The sequence below is a fragment of the Mirounga leonina genome, unplaced genomic scaffold, assembly GCF_011800145.1.
Source record: "Mirounga leonina isolate KUSES-001 unplaced genomic scaffold, KU_Mleo_1.0 Mir_53, whole genome shotgun sequence".
Taxonomy (NCBI): Eukaryota; Metazoa; Chordata; class Mammalia; order Carnivora; family Phocidae; genus Mirounga; species Mirounga leonina.
The window spans coordinates 71,379,922-71,392,289 of record NW_023270807.1 but is presented as its reverse complement, the minus strand read 5'-3'; the positions used below and the strand labels follow the sequence as shown (position 1 = coordinate 71,392,289).

The 12,368-nt window shown below is 37.6% G+C and overlaps 1 protein-coding gene across 2 annotated transcripts in view; it reads right to left on the bottom strand.

The window, feature by feature from the left end:
• The window catches only part of KPNA5 (karyopherin subunit alpha 5), a 51,081-nt gene that overhangs the window by 16,059 nt on the left and 22,654 nt on the right, over positions 1 to 12,368 (bottom strand). For both annotated transcript variants that reach the window (XM_034990373.1, XM_034990372.1), the window contains exon 8: positions 5,703 to 5,802. In XM_034990373.1, coding sequence (XP_034846264.1) covers positions 5,703 to 5,802 — 100 coding nt within the window. The remainder of the gene's footprint in view (positions 1 to 5,702; positions 5,803 to 12,368) is intronic.

The following is a 12,368-nucleotide window of genomic DNA, read 5'->3' as shown; positions in this document are numbered from 1 at the left end:
TTGAATACATGTCTTTTGAAAACATTGTGAGATGAAATGGGAAATATGCATATACACACACACACATATATATACATATAAAATATATTTTAAAAATATATTTGCTGGCCTATTTGAGAACTGCAGATGTTATCATGATACTTCACCCCTACATCCTTCAGCATGTATCTCCTAAGAAAAATGGCATTTCTTTACATTCTTCTAAGACATTGTTATTGTCACATCCAAAAATTTTTCATTGGTACAATAATATTACCTAAGATCTAAAGCAAATTTAAGTATTTTAAGCTAGAACTTAATTTCAATCCATGATCTAATCAGTAATTAAACAGTGCATTTACTTGTTAGAGTATCTTTAAAAAATCAGGTTTATTGAAGTATAAATTCAGTAAAAATAATTCTTTTCAGGTGTACAGTTCTAATGAGAGTTTTGACAAATACATTCAGTTGTATAGCTACCACCCAATCAAGATATAGAATATTTCTATCATCTTTAAAACTACCCTCCTGTCCCTTTTAGGCAATCACTGATCTGATTTTGTTTCTATAGTTTTGTCTTTTCCAAAATAGTATATTAACGAAATATACAAGATATAGCATTTGTGTGTGGCTTCTTTTGTTTAGCTTAATTCTTGTGAAATTCACTCATGTTGCTGCATGTACCAGTAGCTTCTTCTTCTTTATTGTTGAGTTATATTCCATCATACGAATGAAACATAATTTGTTTATCCATACACCAGCTATTGTACGTTTGGGCTGTTTCCAATTTTTGGTGATTATGAATAAAGCTCTCATAAACATTTATGTACAGGTCTTTTTGTACACATACTATGTCCTCTTCCTTGGGTAAGTACCATATTGCTAAATAGCACAGTAAGAAACTGTCTTCTTACTAAAGCGTCTGTGCCATTTTACATTCCTATCAGCGATGTTTTAAGAATTTCAGTTGCTATCCATCTTGTCAGCACTTGGTATTATTAGCTTTTTAGATTTTAACCATTCTAATAGGTGTGTGCCGTCTTTTAATCTTGAATAACTCCTCGGCCTATCTGTGTGCCTTCACACCGCTGATATTCTTAGAGTCCGAACATTTATTTCACAAACCATTCCTCAATTCTGATTTGTCTTACTGTTTCCTCATTATTAGATTCAGACTAAACATTTCCAGCAAGAGCGTTACATAAGTGATGATGTGTTATTTTTAGTCATGACACATCTGAAGGCACATAATGTCAGTTTTCCCTTTATTAGTAATGTTAAACTTAATCATTTGGTTAAGGTGACTAAACTCCACTAGAATTCTCAACAGTAAATAAAACTCCCTCCTATCCTCTTTGTAATTAATAAATACTCTGTAGGGCAATACTTTCTAACCATGTCAATATTCTGTTCCCAACGATCTTTTTCACCTAAATGTTATAGAACTCACTGATGATTCCTGCCTAAATCAATTATTAGCATGGTAATTGACTTTTCTAATATGAAGTCCTTCTACAAGTATTAATTGGGATTCTTCTGTTAAAAAGAGCTTTCTTTCCCCATTTTTAGTATTAGGATAGACTCACAGATTCTTTTTTTTTTTTTTTTTAAAGATTTTTACTTACTTATTTGTCAGAGAGAAGAGAGTGCGTGCACACACAAGCAGGGGAAGCAGGAGGTAGAGGGAGAAACAGACTCACTGCTGAGCAGGGAGCCCAAAGTAGGACTCGATCCCAGGACCCTGGGATCATGACCTGAGCCGAAGGCTTAACGTCTGCTTAACGACTGAGCCTCCCAGGCGGCCCTAAGGAAAGGAAATACTTTTAACATATTGAATAAAAAGAATCTGGGGCGCCTGGGTGGCTCAGTCGGTTAAGCATCTGCCTTCTGCTCAGGTCATGATCCCAGGGTCCTGGGATCGAGTCCTGCATTGGGCTCCTTGCTCAGCAGGGAGTCTGCTTCTCCCTCTCCCTCTGCCTGCCGCTTCTCCTGCTTGTGCTGTCTCTCTCTGTGTCAAACAAATAAGTAAAATCATAAAAAAAAAAAAAAAAGTATTTCCTTTCCTTAATTCATCTTGATCCTCAAATAGTACCAAATTTGGCTAGAGGAACCCCTACGTGAATATAATTCAGAAGTACAGCCAACAGGATTTACTGATGGAGTGAATGTAGAGAATGAGATAAAAGAGAAAGCAGGCAAAAAATGTTAAAGTACCTCATTTAATAATGGAAGATGAAATTCTATTAACTGATACGAAAAACTGTTGGCACAGAAGGTTCTGGGGGAAAAGAACAGGAATTACATTTTAAATATGTCAGGTTTAAGATGTCTATTAGATATCCAAATAAAGATGCTGAGTTTGGAGTTAAAAAGAAGACCTGAGCCAAGCACTGAAATCTGGAAGTTGCTGGCATGTGGATGACATTTAAAGTCACAGAATGGGCAATATCAACAAGAAATTGAATGCAGATAAAGATAAGAAAAAGCCAAAACCATTCACTTTGTACTCTCAACTTTAGTAGGAAAAAGAGAAGAGGAACTAATATATGAAACTGAGAAGGAGCAATCATTGAGGTAGAAGGAAAACTTGAGAGTAGTGGCCTGAAAACCAAGTGAAAAAAAATTACATAGGAGGAGGAAGTGATCAAATATGTCATATGAAGGCAATAGATCAGGTAAGATGAAGACTGAGAAATCACTACTGTGATGTAGCAAGTCATTTAAGATGAGGTCTAAACATTGACCCCTGGATTTCACAATGTGAAGACACATGTGCCCTTAGTGAAAGCAGATTCAGTGCAGTGACTGAGGGAAAATTTTGACTGGAGAGGATTCAACAAGAATGAAAGGAGAGAGAGTAGACAATGAGAATAGACAAATGAGGAATTTTGCTATAAAAGGAAGCAAAGAAATGGGGTGGCAATAAACATGGGAGCTAACAGGGCTTTCAGGGATAAGAAAAGATTTAACATGAGAGAAATAACAGTATATTTTTATAGTATTGAGAATGATGTAGGAGAGAGTAAAACAATTACTAATGTTGGAGAGGAAAGGAGTGATGCACCTGGAGCGATGACCCTAAATAGGGAAAACAGAAAGCTATGTAGTGTCCAAACAAAGGAATTGACTTTATAAAGAAGCATGGCTAAAGTAACCAACAATGACAGGAATGTATAGCAGTACAAATGATGACAAGATGGCAAATGTAATGACGGTAGTAATCTACGGAAGTTCTCTTCAGAGAGCTTCAATTTTCTCAGTGAAGGAGCAGGGTCATAAACTGAGAGTGAGGATGGAGAAGGAAGTAGAGGTAGGACGGAAGAGAAAATAAGAAACAGTCTCCTAATTGAGAAATCCTTTTTTTTGCCAGCTGTTAAAGTAATATCTACCATTATAAATGTGAATTGGCCTGAAATTAAGATAACCACATGGCTTCTCAAGATTCATGTAACTTCTCAAAGTCCTTAATGTTCCATTAGATGTCTCATAAAGACAATAATTTTTTAAAAGGAAGCTTAGAAAAATGTGGTTTAGACTACCAGTTTTACAAATTATAAATTTTATAAATTTCAGTTTTTTTCAAATGAGCAAATTCTTCAGGCAAAGCATCTCTATGAGACAGTTTTTAAAAATGAGTCCTTTATAATAAAGTAGATGATTGTTATTATAAAAATTTTTAAAAATCTTTACTGCTTGTCTATGGCTAAAGAACTCTTAAAAACCATGTAATATAATTACACAAAAAGATCTCAAAATTTAACAATGCCTACGAAAAATTCCAATACTAAGTAGAAAAAAAAAGAAAAATGAAATATGGCATTTTAAACTAATTATATATTTACAACTATTATCGCATAATTATTATCTCAACATATACACATAGAGATGCACACTATTTTAAAAGCAAAGGGTAAAAACCTCCAAATTCTTAAAAGGAATGTATTTTAAAGAAATTTAAAATGAAAAGCAATGCATAAACCAAAGTTCACTGAGTAAAAACTCAATCAAAACACAGTTATCCCATACCATTTTTTAAGAGGTAAAATAAAGAAATTACTATAATTGCTAAAACCATGAATCTATATATAATTAGCAAGCCAATTCTACATATGCAAGTTTAAACCTACAAATAGCTGGTGAAGGATTCACCATCATCAGTTGAATTGACCCTTATTATCTCCTCAGACAAAATATGAACATTTTTTTTCTTTCAATTCTATAATAATCATTGCTAAATGATGTTTTTATATAGAATGTTTAAAAAAAAAAGGTCATTGAGGGATACTTGCGTACCACATAAATATTCTTTTCCTTGTATTATACTCAGTTCAAATACTCATCCCTTATCCTTCTACTATTAAAGTGAAAATTATAAAAAATTCTTTTAAACTAACTAAGGCCATTGCTGCAATATTATTTCATAACTTGCTTCCTTGGGGAGCAGTGGTATATAGTTTACTCAAAACTTTTCTAAGATATATATCTACTAAACCAAATTTCTGATTAAAACAGTAATTTGGGGGGTGCCTGGGTGGCTCAGTAAGTTAAGCATCTGACTCTTGATTTTGGCTCAGGTCATGATTTCATGGGTCATGAGATCAAGCCCCGCACTGGGGTGGGGTGGGGGGGGCCCATGGTCAGCATGGAGTCTGCTTGAGATTCTCTCCCCCATGTGCATGTGTGCCTTTTCTCTTCTCTCTCTCTAATAAATACAAGTCTTTAAAAAAAATAAATTTTGTTCCCTCTTTTATTTTTAGCATACTTTACAATGCTTTAAACTAGCTTCTTAGTCATATTACGTACTTGTCAATAAACATGGAATAGAATAGGCATGGATGGTTACGGAAAAATTTTACGAATTATGATTGAACCCATCACATGCTATGGGGTGTGGTAAAAGATGAACAGATGATGGTACCAATGGATTTTAAAGTCATGTTGGTGGTTCAGATGAAACATGGCTAAAATGATCATGCATTTTTCAAACTGGAATGGTAAAAGTATAAATGAGAAGGCATACAACTCATGCATCATATTTTTCAATTAGGAATTTATTATTTTTTGCCCCCAGAAACTTTATCACTAAATCCTCACCAGATTTTGAGCTCTTCTTAGTGCTACAGTCAATGTTGCCCTTTCATTCATAGATACTGAATTCAAAAGAAGTATAATGGTAGCCCAGAAATTTACCTACATTCTGTCTTTTTAACATCTTATTGGTAAGAAAATAGAACTAGATTGGAAACTTATTAATAATCTATTCTTTTAGCAGAATATGAGCAGATGGGGAAAAAATATTCTAAACAGATAAAAAGTACACTGAGAAAGCACAAGCCACTGTGGACTAATTAGTTTTCCAATTTTACAACTAATAGTGGACCTGGGAATTACCTTAACCCTTTTGGGGACTTCAATTTCATTTTTGGATATAAATGAGAAGAAGTAGACTAGAAGATTTCTAAAGTCAACACTAACATACATAAACATCAAGTGACAGTGGTTGCTGAGAGGCAATCATGAGGTAAAATAAGAGTAGAAAGGGAAACTTCCTTTCTATTATATATCTCTAGACTTCGTATATGTGCAAATATTGTCTAGTAAATAAAGAAAATAATTGCTAAAAAACGGCATAACGTTCCTTCAATCTCTGAAAGTCTATTATAAGGAGACTTAATTAAAAGTTTATGTATATAGATTCCTTAATTTGTATATTTTACTCATACCTTACTAAAGTTTGGAGGAGGGTTTTTGCCTCTACATAAATTTGAGAGGGCCCATACGGCATTTCTGGTTGTTGTAAGTCTGTTTGAATTTGTTAATAACCTGCCAAAAAAAAAAAAAAATAGAAAAAAGAAAATTGTCACTTTACATTCATTTCTTCTATTTAGCTATTTTATATCATAAAATATAAAAATTCTCAATATACTTTATGACATAGTCAATATGGTAAACTAGGAAAAGGTAATTTTAAAAAATCATTATAAATATATATAAATATATATTTAGCAATTATATATATATATATCACCACTTTATTTTTAAAATTCTGAATCTATGATCTGAATGGATCCTTAGAAGACATAAAACGTGTTCAAAATAAAGGGTGTCATGGAAAACTGACTTATCTGCTTCTGTATACTTTATTTTTTTTAAACCTTGACAGATTTATTGTTTTAAGTTACAATATAAAGTAATAAATAATGCAATTTTGAATATGAAATCTTTACACTGGGCTTTAGAGGAGCAGAAAAGGGAATGCATAAAGTCTTACCAAAAGTAGCCTAAGCATTACAAATTAAGACCAAATTATCTCAGTAAAAAAAAGAAAAGATACAAAATACTGGGTTTGGTGCTTAAAATTATTTCTATATACTTTAAAAAGAGTATTAGGATTCTGGGAGAGAGAAGAAAAGATGGCGGAGCAGTAGGGGACCCTATTTCAACTGGTCCCCAGAACTGAGCTGGATATCTACCAGACCACTCTGAGCACCCACGAAATCAGCCTGAGATGTAAGAAGATCTGGATCTCTACAAACAGAATATCACAGGTGGTTGGTTTTGAGGTACGAAGCTGGGAGCCGTGATTCTGCAGGCAGATATCGTAGGATAAACGGCAGCGGGGGGGAGCCTGGCTGTGGGGATCCTACACCGCCGTTGAGTGACAGCCTCGCTCACTGGGGACGGGGCACAGACTCGGGGAAGGGACTTTAGGGCAGCCCCTGGGGCGGAAACTCTGAGCAGCGGGGTCCTGCGTGCGAACTGGGAGCGGCTGGCGGTTTTAGAAGCACAAAGGGCAGAGACCTGCTCAGACCTGGAGGCAGGACTGGGAGCGCTGCGGGGGGGCGCACAACCCAGGCCAGTGCAGTTTATAGCAGCACCACAGAAACGGAGACAGTGTGGCCTGGAGAGCTCACTGAAGAACAGAATGAGGTCTCTCTGCTCTGAGGCAGAGGGTTGGAAACGGTCTCTTCTGCTCTGACTCTCGGAAGAGACGTGGAAAGCCGCCAGAGAACAAAAGCCCCCAAAAACTGATTCCCACTAGCCCATTCCCCGCCACAGGGGGGCAGGGCAACTCTGCCCAAACAGGGTTGCCTGAGTAACAGCCCGGCAGGCCCCTCCCCCAGACGACAGGCTGGGAAAACAAGAGGCCAGCAACCCTAAGGTCCCTAGAAAACAGGTGCATCTTGCTTGGGTTCTGGTGAATAATTTGGACTCTATACATTCCCTCAACCACCCATCAACAGAATGACTAGGAGGAGGAACCCCCAAAATAGAAAAGACTCAGAGATTATGACTTAATGCTGCAGATTTACAAGTGGATGCAGATATAACCAAGATGTCAGAGACGGAATTCAGGCTAGCAATTGTGAAGACAATAGCTAGAATGGAGAAACCAATTAATGGCAACATAGAGTCTCTAAGGGCAGAAATGAAAGCTGAATTGGCAGAACTTAAAAATGCTATCAATGGGGCGCCTGGGTGGCTCAGTTTTTAAGCGTCTGCCTTCGGCTCGGGTCATGATCCCGGGGTCCTGGGATCGAGTCCCACATCGGGCTCCCTGCTCGGCAGGAAGCCTGCTTCTCGCTCTCCCACTCCCCCTGCTTGTGTTCCTGCTCTCGCTATCTCTCTCTCTGTCAAATAAATAAATAAAATCTTTAAAAAAAAAAAAATGCTATCAATGAGGTCTAATCCAACTAGATAATCTAACAGCTAGGGTAAGTGAGGCAGAAGAATGAATAAACGACCTGGAAGACAATGTAATAGATAAAAAGGGAAAAGAGGAGGCCAGGGAAAAACAACTCAGAATCCATGAAAATAGAATCAGAGAAATAAGTTACACCATGAAGCATCCCAATGTCAGAATAATTGGAATCCCGGAGGGAGTGGAGAGAGAGGACTAGATGTATTTGAGCAAATCGTAGCTGAAACTTCCCTAATCTGGGGAATGAAACAAACATTCGCGTCCTAAAGGCAGAGAGGACCCCTCCCAAGATCAAGGAAAACAGGCCAACACCCCAGCATGTAATAGTAAAACTTGCAAATCTTAGAACCAAGGAAACCATCTTAAGGACAGTTAGGGGGAAGAGATTGCTTATGTATAGAGGGAGGAACTTCAGAATAACGTCAGACCTATCCACAGAGACCTGGCAAGCCAGAAAGGCCTGGCAAGACATATTCAGGGTACTAAATGAGAAAAACATGCAGCCAAGAATACCTTATCCAGCAAGGCTTTCATTTAGAATGGATAGAGAGATGCAGAGCTTCGACGACCGGCAGAAACTGAAAGATATGTGACCCCTAAGCCGGCCCTGCAAGAAATATTAAGGGGGGTTCTATAAAAGGAGAAAGACCCCAAGAGTGATATACAACAGAAATTTACAGGGACAATCTATAAAAACAACGTCTTCACAGGCAACATGATGACAATTAATTCATATCTTTCAATAAGCACTCTCAACGTGAATGGCCTAAATGCTCCCATAAAACAGCACAGGGTTGCACACTGGGTAAAAAGACAGGACCCATCCATATGCTGTCTACAAGAGACTCATTTTGAACCTAAAGATACATCCAGACTGAAAGTGAAGGGATGGAGATCCATCTTCCATGCCAGCTGGGAGCTGGACCTCAAAAGAAAGCTGGGGTAGCAATTCTTGTATCAGACAAAATAGATTTTAAACTAAAGTCTGTAATAAGAGACACAGAAGGACACTATATCATTCTTAAAGGGTCTATCCAACAAGAAGATCTAACAATTGTAAATATCTATGCCCCCAACATGGGAGCAGCCATCTACATAAGCCAACTGTTAACCAAAATAGTCATATTGATAACAATACGTTAATTGTAGGAGACCTCAATACTCCACTCTCAGCAATGGACAGATCATCTAAGCAAAAAATCAACAAGGAAACAAGAGCTTTGAATGATACATTGGACCAGATGGACCTCAAAGATATATACAGAATATTCCACCCTAAAACAACAGAGACTCATTCTTCTCAAGTGCACATGGAACTTTCTCCAGAATAGACCACATACTGGGTCACAAATCAGGTCTCAACCGATACCAAAAGATTGAGATTATTTGCTGCACATTCACAGACCACAATGCTTTAAAACTGGAACTCAATCACAAGAAAAAATTTGGCAGAAATTCAAACACTTGGAAGCTAAAGACCACTCTGCTCAAGAATGTTTGGGTCAACCAGGAAATCAAAGAAGAACTTAAACAATTCATGGAAATCAATGAGAACGAAAACACATCGGTCCAAAACCTATGGGATACTGCAAAGGTGGTCCTAGGGGAAATACATAGCCATCCAAGCCTCACTCGAAAAAATAGAAAAATCCCGAATTCACCAACTAACTCTACACCTTAAAGAACTAGAGAAAAAGCAACAAACGACACCTAAGCCACGCATTAGAAGAGAAATAATTAAAATTAGAGCAGAGATCAATGAATTAGAAACCAGAAACACAGTAGATCAGATCAATGAAACTAGAAGTTGGTTCTCTGAAAGAATTAATATGATCGATAAACCACTGGCCAGATTTATCCAAAAGAAAAGAGAAAGGACCCAAATTAATAAAATTATGAATGACAGGGGAGAGATCATGACTAACACCAAGGAAACAGAAACAATTATTAGAAATTATTATCAACAACTATATGCCAATAAACTGAGCAATCTGGATGAAATGGAGGCCTTCCTGGAAACCTATAAGCTGCCAAGACTGAAACAGGAAGAAATTGACAACCTGAATAGGCCAATAACCTGTAATGAGATTGAAACAGTGATCAAAAACCTCCCAAAAAACAAGAGTCCAGGGCCTGATCCCTGGGGAATTCTACCAAACATTCAAAGAAGAAATAACACCTATTCTACTGAAGCTGTCTCAAAACATAGAAACAGAAGGAAAACTTCCAAACTCATTCTAAGAGGCCAGCATTACCTTAATCCCCAAACCAGGCAAAAACCCCATCAAAAAGGAGGATTTCAGACTGATAACCCTGATGAATATGGATTCCAAAGTCCTCAACAAAATCCTAGCCAATAGGATCCAACAATACATTAAAAGGATCATCCACCATGACCAAGTGGGATTTATCCCCGGGATACAAGGGTGGTTCAACATTCCACACAAATCAATCAATGTGACAGATCACACTAATAGGAGTAGGGAGAAGAACCATATGGTCCTCTCAACTGATGCAGAAAAAGCATTTGACAAAATACAACATCCTTTCCTGATTTAAACTCTTCAGAGTATAGGGATAGAGGGAACATTCCTCAAGTTCATAAAATCCATCTATGAAAAGCCCACAGCGAATATCATCCTCAATGGGGAAAAGCTGAGAGCCTTTCCCCTAAGATCAGGAACACGTCAAGGATGCCCACTCTCGCCACTATTGTTCAACATAGTATTAGAAGTTCTAGCAACAGCAGTCAGACAACAAAAAGAAATAAAAGGTATTCAAGTTGGCAAAGAAGAAGTCAAACTCTCTCTCTTCACAGATGACATGATACTTTATGTGGAAAACCCAAAAGACTCCACCCCCAAATTACTAGAACCCATACAGCAATTCAGTAATGTGGCAGGATACAAAATCAATGCACAGAAATCAGTTGCTTTCTTATACACTAACAATGCAACTATAGAAAGAGAAATTAGAGAAACGATTCCATTTACAATAGCACCAAAAACCGTAAGATACCTCGGAATAAACCTAACCAAAGAGGTAAAGGATCTATACTCTAGGAACTACAGAACACTCATGAAAGAAATTGAAGAAGACACAAAAAGATGGAAAAATATTCCATGCTCATGGATCGGGAGAATAAACATTGTTAAAATGTCTATGCTACCCAGAGCAATCTATATCTTCAATGCCATCCCCATCAAAATTCCAATGACATGTTTCAAAGTGCTGGAACAAACAATCCTAAAATTTGTATGGAATCAGAAAAGACCCCGAATCACGAAGGAAATGTTGAAAAAGAAAAACAAAGCTGGGGGCATCACGTTGTCCAATTTCAAGCTATACTACAAAGCTGTGATCACCAAGACAGCATGGTACTGGCACAAACAGACATATAGGCCAATGGAACAGAATAGAGAGCCCAGATATGGACCCTCAACTCTATGGTCAAATAATCTTCGACAAAGCAGGAAAAAACATGCAATGGAAAAAAGACAGTCTCTTCAATAAATGGTGCTGGGAAAATTGGACAGCCACATGCAGAAGAATGAAACTCGACCATTCTCTAACACCATACACAAAGATAAACTCAAAATGGATGAAAGACCTCAATGTGAGACAGGAATCCATCAAAATCCTAGAGGAGAACATAGGCAGTAACCTCTTTGACACAGCAACTTCTTTCAAGATACATCTCCAAAAGCTAGTGAAACAAAAGCAAAAATGAACTTTTGGGACTTCATCAAGATAAAAAGCTTCTGCACAGCAAAGGAAACAGTCAACAAAACAAAGAGGCAACCCACAGAATGGAAGAAGATATTTGCAAATGACACTACAGATAAAGGGCTAGTATCCAAGATCTATAAAGAACTTCTCAAACTCAACACCCAAAAAACAAATAATCAAGTCAAAAAATGGGCAGAAGAGATGAACAGACACTTCTCTGAAGAAGACATACAAACGGCTAACAGACACATGAAAAAATGTTCATCATCATTACCCATCAGGAAATTCAAATCAAAACCACATTGAGATACCGCCTTACACCAATTAGAATGCCAAAAATGGACAGGAAAAGAAACAACAAATGTTGGAGAGGTTGTGGAGAAAGGGGAACCCTCTTACACTGTTGGTGGGAATGCAAGTTGCTACAGCCACTTTGGAAAACAGTGTGGAGGTCCCTCAAAAAGTTAAAAATAGAGCTACCCTATGACCCAGCAATTGCACTCCTGGGTATTTACCCCAAAGACACAGATGTAGTGAAAAGAAGGGCCATATGCACCCCAATGTTCATAGCAGCAATGTCTGCAATAGCCAAACTGTGGAAAGAGCCTAGATGCCCTTAAACAGATGAATGGATAAAGAAGATGTGGTCCATATATACAATGGAATATTACTCAGCCATCAAAAAGGATGAATACCCAACTTTTACATCAACATGGATGGGACTGGAGGAGATTATGCTAAGTGAAATAAGTCAAGCTGAGAAAGTCAATTATCATATGGTTTCACTTTTTGTGGAACATAAGAAATGGCATGGAGGACATTAGAAGAAAGGGAAAAATGAAGAGGGGGGAAATCGGAGGGAGAGATGAACCATGAGAAACTATGGACTCTGAGAAACAAACAGGGTTTTAGAGGGGAGCAGGGAGGGGGGATTGGTTAGCCCAGTGATGGGTATTGA